Source organism: Chlorocebus sabaeus, chromosome 7 (genome assembly GCF_047675955.1).
Source record: "Chlorocebus sabaeus isolate Y175 chromosome 7, mChlSab1.0.hap1, whole genome shotgun sequence".
In the NCBI taxonomy this organism is placed as follows: Eukaryota; Metazoa; Chordata; class Mammalia; order Primates; family Cercopithecidae; genus Chlorocebus; species Chlorocebus sabaeus.
In genome coordinates, this window is record NC_132910.1 from 39,679,969 (window position 1) to 39,696,587 (window position 16,619).

Below are 16,619 nucleotides of genomic sequence, written 5' to 3' on the forward strand. Positions count from 1 at the left end.
GGGAATATAGGCACTTGCCACCATAACTGGCTAATTTTTTTATAGAGACAGTCTTGCTTTGTTGCCCACACAGGTCTCGAACTCCTAGCTTCTTCCCAAAATGCTGGAAGGACAGGCATAAGCCACCATACCTGGTCCATACATACATTTTTTTTCAAGGAATAACAGAAGCCAGAGTTGATTTTATTTGCATTTGTTCAGAAGAGGCGCAGATGCAGTGTTCTGCCCCTGTATTCCCAGCTACTCAGGAGGATGAGGTGAGAAGATTTCTCGGGGCCAGGATCTCCAGGCTGTAGTGCCCTGTGACTGCACCAGGGACTGGCCACTGCACTCTAGCCTGAGCAACACAGAGAGACCTGGTCCCTAAAAAAATAAAATAAATTTTAAAAAAATAAAATAAAATATAAAAGAAGAAGAAGAGAGAGTAGTGTGACTAATTAAGGAGAGAATGTGCTAAACGGGACTTAACAAAAGCCATTTTCATTGTGTATTTTTAAAACTATTTTATTTTAGATTTGGGGTTGCATGTGCTTGCTTGTTATATAAGTAGATTGCATACTGGTAGGGACTGAGCTTCTAGTGTACCCAGTGTCCAAATAGTGAACATTGTACCTGATAGGTAATTGTTCAACCCCTGCCTCCCCACTTTTGGAGACCCCAGTGTCTGTTATTTCCATCTTTATGATCATCATCATGTTTTCGTTTTAATTTTCTTTTTGAGATGGAGTCTCACTCTGTTGTCCAGGCTGGAGTGCAATAGTGTGATCTCGGCTCACTGCAACCTCCGCCTCCCAGGTTCAAGCGATTCTTCTGCCTCAGACACCCAAGTAGGTGCGACTACAGGAGTACACCACCACGCCTGGGTAATTTTTTCGGATTGTAAGTAGAGACGGGGTTTCACCGTGTTAGCTAGGATGGGCTCGATCTCCTGACCACATGATCTGTCCGTCTTGGCCTCCTAAAGTGCTGGGATTACAGGTGTCAGCCAATGTGCCCAGCCGCGAAATCTTTACTTTCAAATGACTGAGATACTTTAGGGAACACAGCAATTCTCTTAACTTGAAAATACAGTCAAACTGGTACTGCACTAAAGGGAAAAATGGGATAAGCAATAAATATAACTAGAGATGTGGGCCAGAGGGGAAAGTCTTTCTCAATCCTCTCTTCCAGATAAAATCAAGTTTGGCCATTTTTCTCTTACCTGATTGCAAGTCAAAAGCATTTCGAGTGATTTATGAGAATTAGAGCTTTTGGTGCACAGCTCGTTCATTCTTAAATTGCCCATGCTTATATAGTGTAGGAGAAAGTGTGAGCCTATGTCCCAATTTACACATATTGCCCCCAAATAATTACTAGTAGTGTCCTCTTCCTCTCTCAACGGTGTGATTGCCCTAGCTTTAGGCAAAAACCAAAAGGAATAATTTTCTGGACTCCAGCGCCCTCTTGTGATTAAAATTTCACATTCCGCTATTGCTTATTCTGAGGTGAGAAACTACCAAAAAGTACGAACATCCCAAAGTGGATCATCTAATAACTTTCCCCAGAAGATCTCAGCTTTGAATTTCATGTCATTACACTTGAACACTGACTACCTCTGCATGGTTGCTGCCGTCTTCAGATTTCAGAACCATCTCCTGCATGTATCAGTAATTGTAGTTCCTGGTACTGTCACTCTCTGTGACACTTCTGCTGTCTTAATTCTTGGTGAATTCTGTATCTCTGAAAACGATCTCCCCAGCACTCTGGCCTCTGACTACCTTGAACTTCTCTTCTCCAGTGATCTTGTTCTCCACCCTCCCTTAGCTATGTACTTGCAGGTCATGCCATGGAATTTGTAAGCATAGTCTGTCTTTCCACCTAAACCCCTCTGGTAACCCAACTCCGGCAAACCTTTGACCTTCCTCCACCAGGGCCTACAATCCATTAATTATGCCAGTATTTCACTGTGCCTCGCCCCTCACTGCTTTCTTTAGTCACCATACCTGCTGAAATTCCATGATCATTATAATTATATCCTTGCAAATGCCCTCAGCTCCTCTGCTCCCCTTTTGCTTTGTCACTTGCTTGGCAAACCACAAACCCTCATTAAATTCCTGTCCCCACCCCCGCTCTGTGCCTGTACCCCTGCAGTTGAACGTGGGTGGAGAAAAACACATAAGAATAATAAATTATTTGATCTTATGTTTGAATTTTTAGTTTTATTGAGACAGGGTTTCGCCCTGTGACCCAGGCTGGACAGTACAGTGGCAAGATCTTAGCCCACTTCAGTCTTTGAACTCCAGGGCCCAAATGACCCTCCCACCACAGCCTCCTGAGTAGCTGGGACTACCGATGAATGCCACCACACCCAGTTAATTTTTAAAAATTCTTTGTAGGGACGGGGTCTCACTGTGTTGCCCAGGCTGGTCTCAAACTCCTGGACTCAAGCAGTCTTCCCGCTTTAGTCTTTCAAACTGTTGGGATTACTGGCCTGAACCACCAAGACCTGTAATTATCTGATTTTAAATTCATGATCAAGAATCTCAATGCCAGGACCCTCAGTAATGCCTGATAACTCATACTGTACTTCCCTAGCCCATTCACTCTTCTATTTCCTATTTCAACACCGTCACATTTTCATCTTTCCCCTCCCATAGTCATTCTCAGATGATAACCTTATGTCCTACTTGACTGAGAAAACTGAAGTAAGCAAAAGAGAACTTCAGATTCTGTTCACTGTATCTGCTCACCCACTGGCATCCTCTGCCTTCTCTCCTATTACCCTACCCTAGAGGAACTGTCCATGTTACTAAGGCCTAAGGCAATGTCTCTACTTTGCATGAAGTCCCATCCCCTTTTTCCTAACTCAATAACGGCACTTTTCCCCTTTCTCTTCTATATCATTGATATATATATATATATATTCCTCTCCACTGATGTATTTCCCCACAGTATAAATATGCTATATTTCTTTTTCGTTTGTTTGTTTTTGAGATGGAGTCTTGCTCTGTCGCCAGGCTGGATGGAGTGCAGTGCTGCGATCTTGGCTCACTGCAACCTCCACCTCCCGGGTTCAAGTGATTCCCCTGCCTCAGCCTCCCAAGTAGCTGGAACTATAGGCACATGCCACCATGCCCAGCTCATTTTTTTGTATTTTAGTAGAGACGGGGTTTCACCATGTTGGCAAGAATGGTCTTGATCTCCTGACCTTGTGATCCACCTGCCTCAGCCTCCCAATGTGCTGGGATTACAGGCGTGAGCCACCACACCTAGCATCCTTTATTAATTTTTGGGGGGGGAGAATAGAGTCTCATTCTGTCGCCCAGGTTAGAGTGTAGTGTTTCGATCATAGCTCACTGAAGCCTTGAACTCCTGGGCACAAGTGGTCCTCCCACCTCAGCCTCCTGAGTAGCTGGGACTACAGGTGCACACCACCATGCCTGGCTGATTTCTGTATTTTTTGTAGAGACAAGGTCTTGCTGTATTGCCCAGGCCGGTCTCAAACTCTTGGGCTCAAGCAGTCTACTCACCTCAGCTTCCCAAAGTGCTGAGATTACCACCACTGGCCCACTGTTATTTATTTCCCCCATCCTTAAAAATATTCCTCTTGATTCCACATCTTCTTCCAACTACTGCTCTATCATTTTGTTCTCTTTTACAACAAAACTCTTCAAAAGATACTCACTTCTCCAGTCCTCCCCCATTGTCTCTCAAATCCACTCCAATCAGAATGATGAGACATATGACAAATTGTTTTAAGCCTTTCAGTTTTAGAGTGGTTTGTTAGGTAGGTATAGAAAACCGGAACAATATGCCAGAGAGAGTACAGGTCTTCTCTAGGAGGAGAGAGAATCTATATACTGAGAGAGTTGGGCCAGGTGTGGTGGTTCATGCCTGTAATCGCAGCACTTTGGGAGGCTGAAGCAGGAGGATCACTTGAGCCCAGGAGTTCAAGACCAGCCTAGGTAACAAAGGTCCCATCTCTACAGAAAAAATTTTTTGTAACGATTCTCCCATCTCAGCCTCCCAAGTAGCAGGGACCAGAGGTACATCCCACCACACTCAAATCTGTTTTTGTTAGTTAGTTCATTTGTTTTGTAGAGATTAGGTCTTGCTATGTTGCCTAGGTTGGTCTCAACTCCTGGGCTCAAGTGATTCTCCTGCCTTGGCCTCCGAAAGTGTTGGGATTACAGGTGAGAGCCACAATGCCTGGTCTACAAAAATTTAAAAAATTATTAGCCATGCACAGTGGTGCACACCTGTAGTCCCAGCTATATGGGAGGCTGAGGCAGGAGGATCACTTGAACCCAGGACATTGAGGTTTCAGTGAGCCATGATTATGTCACTGCACTCCAGCCTGGGTGACAGAGTGAGACAGTCTTAAAAAACAATTTGGAAAAAAAAAAGAGAGAATTGCGTGATTTTGCCAGATATCAGAAGAGGACTGGGGAAGAGCTGAGAGTGTAAATTATAAGGGTGTTGGACCAATGGGGATAAAGTATAATATTCAAGCCAAATTAATTGACCTGGGTGTACTCCCCCAGGATTTAGAATATAGAATGTTGGCTGGAGTACCGGGGATGGTTCTAACAGTCTGAAAAGGTTAGCCAATGAAAGCCTGGACTCAATGATAGTCTGGAGTTAATGAGATTGAAATGCCAAAAATTCCCTAACATATTACAGACAAAGGGTTAGAAAATTCAGGGAAATAGGACTGGGTCCATTATGTTCAATCTTCTCAGCCATTTACTAACTTGACTCTTCTGGGAAGATTCAAGAAACTCTCCTTTCACTAAGACATGAGGAAATGCACTAGTGAGCCAGGGACTAGCATCCTCAAGGAGCACTATAGGTCAGAGGTGTTGCTGGACAAGGCTGCAGTGAAAATGTGTGCTTTCATTTCAGTGGGAATAATGGGGTCCTGGCATGTCAAAGGCGAGGTAGTAGCTTCACGGTTAGGGACAACATGGTGCCACTACCACAGTAAACCACAGAGATGGAATAGTAATCAAACTGCTTTGATCTGCTGAGCCCTCTGGCAAGGGCTAATGGATGATGGGGTCCTGAAAAATCATTAATTCACTGCTTCCTAAGATGCTGCTTGACATCTAGGCAGAAAAAAGTCTAGGTCCGTTAGGCAGAACCCTAACTTGAGTTGCCACACCGTGCATTGTACCTAATTCCCAGACCTGTGTCAGTTCAGAGACTGAAAGCTCCTCCATCCACCGAAGAATACCATGAATCTTCCTTCAAGCCAGTGTTTCTCTCAACCTTGGCCCCACTGACATTTTGGGCAGGATATTTCTTTGTTATGGGGGCTAGCTTGCGCATTATGGATCTGAAAATGATGTTGACACTGACAAGAAGGGGACGACTATACTTCGGCGTGACTGTTAAACCCACTGAGGCGTGACTGTTAAAGACTGTGCTGAAGGGAAATCCTCCCTGTGGACAGAACCTTGAGTGATATATCTGGTTGTTTACTTCATGGCTTAAGGCACAAAGATCTCTGATGACTTATGAGCCATGGCTAGTGGATTGGCTGGCTGGCTGGAGACTTGAAAAAAACTAATTGAAAAACTGGTGATTAGGTGGACTATGCATGGACCTTTTGGAATGGACGCAGAGGGTGGGAATATTTGTGTGCCGCATATATATCCAGTAGATTGTATCACGATGGTGGAGGTTCTCAAAAGTCAGATGATCAAGATGGCCTATTTTGTGAATGTCAGTAAGCCTCTTTCTCCAGGTATCCCAGTGCTTGTTCAGTGGCTCCGTGTACAAACTGTGCCAGCATGGAAGGAAGTTACGTGTGAGCTAATAACATGGTTTTCCCTCGCCAAAGATGCTCTGACTATACCTACTGCTGAATGTCCCGTTGACCAAAAGCTGAAGTCAACACTAAGCCACTGATAAGGCACTATTGTCCGGGGTGACCAGATGGCCACCTAGTAGTAGCTGATTGTGTGAACTCTTCCCAACATAAAAGGAACAGCCCTTTATCTTCTCAGGAATAGCTACATGTTCTGGATAAAATTTTGCACCGTGGCCAAGCGCCGTGGTTCACACCTGTAATTTCAGCACTTTGGGAGGCCGAGGAGGGCGGATCACCTGAGGTCAGGAGTTCAAGACCAGCCTGGCCAACGTGGTGAAACTCCCCTCTCTACTAAAAATACAAAAATCAGCTGGACGTGGCGGTGGTCACATGTAATCCCAGCTACTCGGGAGGCTGAGGCAGGAGAATCACTTGAACCCGGGAGGTGGAGGTTGCAGTGAGCCAAGATCATGCCACTGCACTCTAGCCTGGGTGACAGTGCAAGACTCCGTCTCAAAAAAAAAAAAATTTTTTTAATTTTACATTTTATTCCCTGCCTGCAGAGCTTCTACTAATACCACTATTATGAAGCTACAGAATGCTTTATCTGTTGCTTTAATATTGCATATAATATTGTCTGTGATCAAGGGCATATATTATGGTAAAAGAGGTCTCATATTCTCAAAATTCAGTATATACCTAGATCTTACAGAGCAGCTGGCTTGATAGAACAGTGAATTGGTCTAAGGCTCAATTGTAGTGTAAGCGGGGATACCCTGCAAAGTTGGGATGTTGTCCTACAGGAAGGGGAAGATACCTTAAACCAGCAGTCAATATTTGCACATAACAAGATTGCACGGAGGCTAGGCATGGTGGCTCATGTCTGTAATCTCAGCACTTTGTGAGGCCAAGGCGGGCAGATCACTTGAGGTCAGGAGTTCAAGACCAGCCTGGCCAACATGGTGAAACCCTGTCTCTACTAAAATTACAAAAATTAGCCGGGTGTGGTGGTGCATGCCTATAGTCCCAGCTACTCGGGAGGCTGAGGTGGGAGAATTGCTTGAACCCGGTAGGTGGAGGTTGCAGTAAGCCAAGATCACACCACAGTACTCCAGCCTGGGCAACAGAGTGAGACTCCACGTTAAAAAAAAAAAAAAGAATGCGTGTATGCATGGGACTAAGCATGGTGGCTCATGCCTGTAATCCTAGCACTCTGGGAAGCTGAGGCAGCAGGGTCTCTTGAAGCCAGGAGTTCAAGACCACCCTGGGCAGAATAGACTCAGACTCTAAAAATACAATATTAGCAGTGCACAGTAGCACCTTCCAGTAGTCCCAACTACTTAGGAGACTGAGGTGGAAGGATTGCGTGAGTCCAGGTGTTTGAGGCTGCAGTGAGCTATGATCACACCACTGCACTCCAGACTGAGTGACAGAGTAAGACGATGTTTCTAAAAGTTAAAAAAAGGCTGAGTCCCCTCGCCAGGTTCCCTCCGTCACCGCCAAGATGATGGGCCGGGCGCCCTCCGCTGTGCAGCCGGCCACCGCCAAGACCCAGGACATCGCCGACCAGGTGAGGTCCCAGGTTGAAGAGAAAGAAAACAAGAAGTTCCCTGTATTTAAGACCGTGTCATTCAAGAGCCAAGCGGTGGCGGCAACAAACTACTTCATCAAGGTGCACGTTGGCGACGAAGACTTCGTATACCTGCGAGTGTTCAAATCTCTCCCTCACGAAAACAAGCCCTTGACCTTGTCTAACTACCAGACCAACAAAGCCAAGCACGACGAGCTGAGCTATTTCTGATCCTGACTTCGGACAGGACCCTTCAGCCAGAAGACTGATAATTAAAGTGATCCTCCATGGACCAGAGCATGCACTTGTGATTCTAAAATAAGCTTCATCTTTGGGCTGTGCCCTGGGAGTGTGAGGGGCGGGATTCAGCAGCTGCTCTTGCATTTCTCTTCCTAAATTTCATTGTGTTGATTTCTTTCCTTCCCAATCAGTGATCTTAATTACTTTCAAAATATTTTCAAAATAGATATATTTTTTAAATCCTTTTAAAAAAAAAAGGGAACACATGAGTGTGAGAACCCAGGTAGAATGTTTCTGCTATCCACACTGGTTTCCCAGGTGTTTCTCTAGAACGCTAGACATGTTCCTGCCTCCATTCCCTCTACCTGAAATACTTTCCTCCCAGATGGTCTCTTCATTCCCTCTCAGTCTTTCTTCAAATATTTGCTCAAATGTCAACCTCTTAACAAGGCCTACTCCAATTACTGTGTTTAAAATTGCAAAACCTTTCTTTGCCTTCCTGATTACTCCTTACTACGCATCTCTCTGTAATCCTCTCACCGTCTAACAAACATTATTTATTTGTTTATTGTTTATTATTTGTCCTCCTCCCTCTAGAAAGTGAGCTTCGTAACAGCAGGGATTTCTATTTCATTCACTGTTCTATCTCCAGTGACTAACACAGTGCTGGAAACATAGTAGGAACTCAATAAACATTTCTCTTGTTTTTTAATTAATTTTTTATTTCCCTAAGATTTGGGGAACAGGTAGTATTTGGTTACATGAGTAAGCTCTTTAGTGGTGATTTGTGAAGTTTTAGTGTACCCATCACCTGAGCAGTACACACTGAACCCAATTTGTAGTCTTTTATCCCTTAGCCCCTTCCCACCCTTTCCCCCGAGTCCCCAAAGTCCACTGTGTCATCCTTATGCCTTTGCAACCTCATAGCTTCGCCCCTAATTATGAGTGAGAATGTACGAACATATAATGTTTGGTTTTCCATTCCTGAGTTACTTAGAATAATAGTCTCCAATCCCAATAAACACATCTTGATTGACTTGAATGACTATCATGAAAGTTCTTAGAGAAGAGTAGACAATATCTCTAGTCTGTTATCTTTACCTATGTCATGGGTTGGTTGGTAAACTTTTTCTGTAAAAGGCCAGATAGTGAATATTTTAGGCTTGTGGGCCATGCATTCTTTTTGCAATCACTCCACATTGGCATTGTAGCACCAAAGCAGCCATTGACTGTAGGTAAGTGAACAGGCGATACATGGAAAGGAAATAAGGGAATTGCTGAGGTCCTGGGAACTGGGAACCTGAGCAGGGAGGTGATGTGAAAAGTGCATGACAGGAAATATTTTACACAGATGTGCGTGTACACTTTTCTTCATGCCTTCTCACTATCACGGCTAATACTGTTTTGAATTTAAATGTTCAGTTTGATTTTGACTTTTGAGTATTGTACATTTAAAATTGCCACAGAGTACATTTACTAATACAACCTCCAGGTGGAACCCTTTCTTTTTCAGTGTACTGTTCCACAAGTATTCACTGCATATCTACTATGTGACAAAAACGAAGTGTTAGGGTACAGTTTTGAATCAAGCAAAGATCTTATGCTGGAAAAGCTTATATTCTAATGGAGAAGACAGATGATAGCATGTATAAAAAAGGTAATTTCAGATAGTGATATGTTCTACAAGGAAATTACATAGAGCAATAGGAGAGCATCCCTGAGGACATGCTATTTAAGCAGAAAACTGAAGAATAAGTAGGAGGCATGCAAATACCTGAGGGTAGAGTTGTTTTACTTTATTCTACTGTGGTAAAATATTCATAATATAAAAATGTAGCATTCAAATCATTTTTTTTTTTTTGAGACAGTGTTTCACTCTTGTTGCCCTAGCTGGAGTGCAATAGCGTGATCTCGGCTCACCACAACCTCCACCTCCCCAGTTCAAGTGATTCATCTCCCTCAGCCTCCCAAGTAGCTAGGATTACAGGCACACACCACCACACCCGGCTAATTTTGTATTTTTAGTAGACACGGTGTTTCTGCATGTTGGTCAGGCTAGTCTTGAACTTCCGACCTCAGGTGATCTGCCTGCCTCGGCCTCCCAAAGTGCTGGGATTAAAGGCTCAAATCATTTTTAAGTGTACTGTTTTATGGCATTAAGTATATTCATTGTTGTGCAACCATCACTACCATCCATCTCTAGAACTTCTTTCATCTTCCAAACTGAAACTTCTTGCTCATTAAACAACTCTTCACCCTCTCCCCAATGGCAACCATTCTACTTTCTGTGTCTATGAATTTAACTATCCTCAGTACCTAATATGAGTGGAATCATATAGTATTTGTCCTTATTTCTCTTAGCATAATGTTTTCAAGGTTCATTCATGTTGCAGTCAGAATTTTCATCCCTTTTGAGGCTGCATAATCTTCTATTCTCTGTATATACCACATTTTGTTCATTCATTCAACAGTTGATGAAGATTAGGGTTGCTTCTACTTTTGGCTGTTGTGAATAACACTGTTATGTATATGGGTGTATAAACATCTGTCAGAGCCCCTGCTTTCAGTTCTTTTGGGTATATACCTAGAAGTGAAACTGTGGGATTTTATGGTAATTCTGTGTTTAGTTTTTTGAGGAACCACCGTACTGTTCTCCACAGTAGCTACACCATTTTACATTCCACCAACAGTGCACAAGAGTTCCAATTTCTTCACATTCTTGCCAACAATTGTTATTTTCTATTTGTTTGTGTATTTCTTTCTTTTTCTAAAACATCTAAAATGTGTTTATTGGGGTGGTTTCCCATTGATCTTGATTCAAAGTGCTTTTAGTGTTGCCTCCTCCTGAAGCAGCATCCTTCTGTCAGCCTTGCTTTTCCTCCTGTAGGCTGACAGAGAACAGTAGAGCAGTGATATGGTTTGGCTATGTCCCTACCCAAATCTCATCTTGAATTGTAGTTCCCATAATCTCCATGTGTCATGGAAGGGACCTGGTGGGAGGTAATTGAATCATGGGGGCGATTACCCTCATGCTTTTCTTGTGATAGTAAGTTCTCATGACATCTGATGGTTTTATAAAGGGCTTTCCCATCCCACTTTGCTCGGCACTTCTTCCTGACACCATGTGAAGTAGGACATGTTTGCTTCCCCTTCCGCCATGATTGTAAGTTTCCTGAGGCCTCTCCAGCCCTGTAGAACTGTGAGTCAATTAAACCTCTTCCTTTTATACATTGCCCAGACTCTGGACGGCCCAGTGGCTCATGCCTGTAATTCCAGCACTTTGGGAGGCCGAGGTGGGTGGATCACTTGAGCTCAGGCATTCAAGACCAGATTGGCCAACATGGTGAAACCCCATCTCTACTAATAATACAAAAATTAGCCAGGTGTGGTGGTGCACACCTGTAATCCCAGCTACTACGGAGGCTGAGGCACAAGAATCACTTGAACCTGGGAGGCAGAGGTTGCAGTGAGCTGAGATCACACCACTGCACTCCAGCTTAGGCAACAGAGTGAAATTGTGTCTCAAAATAAATAAATAAATAAATAAAAGAAAAATAAATTACCCAGTCTCAGGTATTTTTTCATAGCAGCATGAAAACGGACTAATACAGTAAATTGGTACCACAGAGAGTGGGTTGCTGCTATAAGGATACCCAAAAATGTGGAAATGACTTTGGAACTGGGTAACAGGCAGACTGGAACAGTTTGTAGGGCTCAGAAGAAGACAGGAAAATGTGGGAAAGTTTGGAACTTCCTAGAGACTTGGAGGGCTCAGAAGACAGGAGGATGTGGGAAAGTCTGGAACTTCCTAGAGACTTGTTAAATGGTTTTGACCAAAATGCTGATAGTGATATGGACAATAAAGTCCAGGCTGCGGTAGTCTTAGATGGAGATGAGGAACTTGTTGGGAACTGGAGTAAAGGTCACTCTTGCTATGCAACAAGACTGGTGGCATTTTGCCCCCGCCCTAGAGATCTGTGGAATTTTGAACTTGAGAGAGATGATTTAGGGTATCTGGTGGAAGAAATTTCTAAGCAGCAAAGCATTCAAGAGGAAGCAGAACATAATTTGCAGCCTGACAATGCAATATAAAAGAAACCCTATTTTCTGGGGAGAAATTCAAGCACACTGAAGAAATTTGCATAAGTAACAAGGAACTGAATGTTAATCACCAAGACCATGGAGAAAATGTCTCTAGCACATGTTGGAGACCTTCACAGCAGCCCCTCCCATCACAGGCCCTGAGGCCTAGGAGGGAAATATGGTTTCCTGGTCTGGGTCTAGGGCCCTCTTGCTGTGTGTAGCCTTGGGACTTGGTGTCCTGCATCCCAGCCACTCCATCTGTGACTAAAAGGGGCCAACGTACAGCTCAGGCCATTGCCTCAGAGGGTGTAAGCCCCACCCCTTGGCAGCTTCCATATGGTGTTGGGCCTGCAGGTGTGCAGAAGTCAAGAATCGAAGTCTGGGAACCTCTACCTACATTTCGGAGAATGTATGGAAATGCCTGGCTGTCCAGACAGAAGTCTGTTTCTGGGGAAGAGCCTTCATGGAGAACCTCTGCTAGGGCAGTGATATGGTTTGGCTGTGTCCCCACCCAAATCTCATCTTGAATTCCCACATGTTGTGGGAGGGACCTAGTGGGAGGTAATTGAATCATGGGCCACTGTCCTCATCATAGTGAATGAGTCTCATGAGATCTGAAGGTTTAAAAAATAGGAGTTTCCCTGCACAAGCTCTCTCTTTGCCTGCCACCATCCACGTAAGATGTGACTTGCTACTCCTTGCCTTCTGCCATGATTGAGGCTTCCCCAACCATGTGGAACTGTGAGTTTGCCATTGAACCTCTTGCCTTTGTAAATTGCCCAGTGTCAGGTATGTCTTTATCAGCAGTGTGAAAATGGACTAATACAGGCAGCATAGAAGGGAAATGTGCGGTTGGAGCCCCAAGAGTCCCCAGTGGGGCACTGCCTAGTGGAGCTATGAGAAGTGGGCCACCGTCCTCCAGATCCCAGAATGGCAGATCCAACAACAGCTTGCCCTGTGCACCCGGAAAAGCTGCAGACACTTAACACCAGCCATGAAAGCAGCTGGAAGGGGGGCTATACCTTGACAGGCAACAGAGGAAGAGCTGCCCAAGGCCATGGGAACCTACCTCTTCCGTCAGGGTGACTTGGATGTGAGACATGAAGTCAAAGGAGATCATTTTGGAATGTTAAGGTTTAATGACTGCCCTATTGGATTTCAGACTTGCATGGGGCCTGTAGCCCCTTCATTGTGGCTAATTTGTCCCATTTGGAATGGGTGTATTTGCCCAATGCTGTTACCCCCATTGTATATAGGAAGTAACTAATTTGCTTTTGATTTTACAGGCTCATAGGTGGAAAGGATTTGCCTTTTCTCAGATAAGACTTAGGACTTGGATTTTTGGGTTAATGCTGGAATGAGTTAAGAGGGGGACTGCTGGAAGGGCATGATTGTGTTTTGAAATGTGAGGACATGAGATTTGGGAGGGGTCAGGGGAGGAATCTTATGGTTTGGCTGTGTCCTCACCCAAATTTCATCTTGAATTGTAGTTCCCATAATCCCCACATGTCATGGGAAGGACCCAGTAGGAGGTAATTGAATCATGAGGGCAGTTACCTTCATGCTGTTCTCATGATAGTGAGTGAGTTCTCACGAGATCTAATGGTTGTATTAGGGCCTTTCTGCCCCCTCACTCAGCACTTCTTGCTGCTGCCATGTGAAGAAGGATGTGTTTGCTTCCCCTTCTGCCATGATTGTAAGTTTACTGAGGCCTCCCTAGCCCTGTGGAACTGTGAGTCAATTAAACCTCTTTCTTTTATAAATTACCCAGTCTCAGGTATTTCTTCATAGCAGTGTGAGAACGGACTAATACAAGCAACCAACACACACCATTACTGTGTGTGCATGGCTAATAAGCATGGTGATTATAGCATCCTGGGCATTTTGCATCCCTGAAGTGGGAACTGGGGCTCTATACCCGGCATGTCTTCTTGTATTTCCTCTTTTCCTCATCTGGAGAGGGATGAAGGAGATTTTTTGCAAGAGGTATGTTCACATGAGGAGGTCAGAACCACCATTATTTTTTTCCAATAATGGCCATCCTTATCGGGGGTGAAGTGGTATCTCATCATGGTGTTGACTTGCATTTCCCTAATGACTAGTGATGGTGAGCATCTTTTCATGTGCTTATTAGACATTTATAAATTTTCTTTGAAGAAATGTCTATTCAAGGTATTTGCCTACTTTTTAATCATTTTTTTTTGTTTGTTAAGCTGTAGGAGTTCTTTATATATTCTGGATATGAACCAATTATCAAATATATAATTTTCTCCCATTATGTGGGTTGTCTTTTAACTGTCTTGAAAGTGTCCAGACTGGGCACAGTGGCTCACGCCTGTAATCCTAGCACTTTGGGAGACCAAGGCAGGCGGATCACTTGAGCCCAGCCTGGGCAACATAGCAAAACCCCTTCTCTACTAAAAAATACAAAAAATTATCTGGGTATAGTGGCAGGTTCCTGTAGTCCCAGCTACTAGGGAGGCTGAGGTGGGAGGGTCGCCTGAGCTGGGGAAGTTGAGGCTGCAATGAGCCGAGATGGTGCCACTGCACTCCAGCCTGGGCAATGGGAGTAAGACCCTGTCTGTCTCAAAAAAAACAAAAACAAAAACAAAAAAGCAAAAGATAAAAGAAAAGTAAAAAGTGTCCTCCTTTTTTGTTTGTTTTTTTGAAACAGGGTGTCTCTCTGTTGCCCAGGCTGGAATGCAGTGGCATGATCATGACTCACTGCAACCTCGACTTCCCGGGCTCAAGCGATCCTCCTGCTTCAGCCTCTAGAATAGCTGGGACTGTAGGTGTGCACCACCACACTGGGCCAAAAGTGTCCTTCTTTGATGCATAAAAGTTTTTTATTTTTTTTAAATTTTGATGAAATCCAGTTTATGTAGTTTTTATTTTGTTGCCTGTGCTTTTGGTATTATACCCAGTAAATCACTCTCACAGCCAATGTCATGAAGCATTCCCCTATGTTATCTTCTAAGAGTTTTACAGTTTTAGCTCTTTGTGTCTTTGATAATTTTTGTATAGGGTGTAAGGTAAGGGTCCAATGTTATTATTTTGCATGTTGCTATCCAGTTTCCCCAGCACCATTTATTGAAAAGACTGTTCTTTCCCCATTGAATGGTCTTGGCACCTTCGTCAAAAACCATTTGGCCATATGAGCGAGGGTTATTTTTATTTTATTTTTTTTGAGATGGAGTCTCGCTCTGTCACCCAGGCTGGAGTGCAGTGGTGCAATCTTGGCTCACTGCAAGCTCCATCTCCTGAGTTCACGCCATTCTCCTGTCTCAGCCTCCCAAGTAGCTAGGACTACAGGCGCCTACCACCACACCCAGCTAATTTTTTGTATTTTTAGTAGAGACAGGGTTTCACCGTGTTAGCCAGGATGGTCTCAAACTCCTGACCTCATGATCTGCCCACCTCAGCCTCCCAAAGTGCTGGGATTACAGGCGTGAGCCACCACAGCCGGCTGTGTGAGGGTTTATTTCAGGGCTTTCTATTCTATTCCACTGATCTGGATGTCTGTCTTTATGTTAGGACCACACTGTTTTGATTACTGTGTTGAGGGTACTTTATTGAGGGTAGAGTTTTAAATCAGAGGTCACAGCAAATTCAAAGGACTACAGCAGGGATTGGCAAACTTTTTTTTTTTTGTAAAGGGCCAGATAGTGAATATTTTGGGCTTCACAGGCTGTATTGTATGGGCTGTGTCACAACTCCTCTATTCTGCTGTTGCAGCACTAAAGCAGTTGTTGACAATGCATAAACAAGTAGGTATGGCTGTGTTCCAATAAAACTTATTCATAAAAAGTTAGCAGGGGCCGGGCGCGGTGGCTCACGCCTGTAATCCCAGCACTTTGGGAGGCCGAGGCGGGCGGATCACAAGGTCAGGAGATCGAGACCATGGTGAAACCCCGTCTCTACTAAAAATAGAAAAAATTAGCCGGGCGCAGTGGCGGGCGCCTGTAGTCCCAGCTACTCGGGAGGCTGAGGCAAGAGAACGGTGTGAATCCGGGAGGCGGAGCTTGCAGTGAGCCGAGATTGCGCCACAGCACTCCAGCCTGGGCGACAGAGAGAGACTCCATCTCAAAAAAAAAAAAAAAAAAAAAAAAAAAGTTAGCAGGAAGGATTTGTCACAAAGGCAGTAGTTTGCCAACCCCTACACTAGATAGAAGTCACAGTTTGGCATTTCCAAAGGCCTGGAGGAAGGCAATGTGATAAGAACAATGAGGAGAGTGAAACATGATGAGGTTGGAGAAAGGGGCAGGGGCCAGATAACAGAGCCTTGGAGACCACAGCAGGATTTCATCTATTCTTTACCCATATATTCCCCAAATAACTATCAAGGACCTACTATGAGCTGGGGCTGGGGCTCCATAGGAGGTAGACTCTATCTTAGTTCTCACAGGGCTTCAATGTAGACAGGAAGCATAAGCTAAGCATTTTAATATGGTATCCTATGAGTCATGACAGGCTCCTGATGGGATCTCTGCTCAGTGCTTTACCCTACTGCCTTAGTGTATTAGACCATTCTCACACTGCTGATAAAGACATACCCGAGAATGGGTAATTTGTCAAGAAAAAGAGGTTTAATGAACTCACAGTTCCACATGGCTGGGGAATACACATACCTTTCACAATCATAGTGAAAAGCAAAAGGCACATCTTACATGGTGACAGGGAAGAGAGAAAATGAGAGCCAAGTGAAAGGGGTTTCATCCCTTTTTTTGTGTGTGAGCAACAAGGCTGTTTATTTCACCTGGGTGCAGGCGGGCTGAGTCTGAAAAGAGAGTCAGTGAAGGGAGATGGCGTGGGGCTGTTGTATAGGATTTGGGTAGGCAATGGAAAATTAGTCAAAGGGGGTTGTTCTCTGGCAGGCAGGGGCAGGGGGTCACAAGGTGCTCAGTGGGGGAGCTTCTGAGCCAGGAGAAGGAA

The 16,619-nt window shown here is 44.3% G+C and overlaps 2 protein-coding genes across 2 annotated transcripts in view; one reads left to right on the forward strand and one right to left on the reverse strand.

Moving 5' to 3' along the window:
- LOC103235948 (cystatin-B-like) overlaps positions 1-15,530 on the forward strand; it is a 33,529-nt gene extending 17,999 nt beyond the window's left edge. Inside the window, exon 3 of the mRNA XM_073017476.1 lies at positions 722-15,530. Within this exon, the coding sequence (XP_072873577.1) occupies positions 7,299-7,595 (297 nt within the window). The 5' untranslated portion in view covers positions 722-7,298 and the 3' untranslated portion in view covers positions 7,596-15,530. The remainder of the gene's footprint in view (positions 1-721) is intronic.
- Positions 1-16,619, reverse strand: part of ABCG2 (ATP binding cassette subfamily G member 2 (JR blood group)) — a 144,046-nt gene that overhangs the window by 121,475 nt on the left and 5,952 nt on the right. The window lies entirely within an intron of this gene.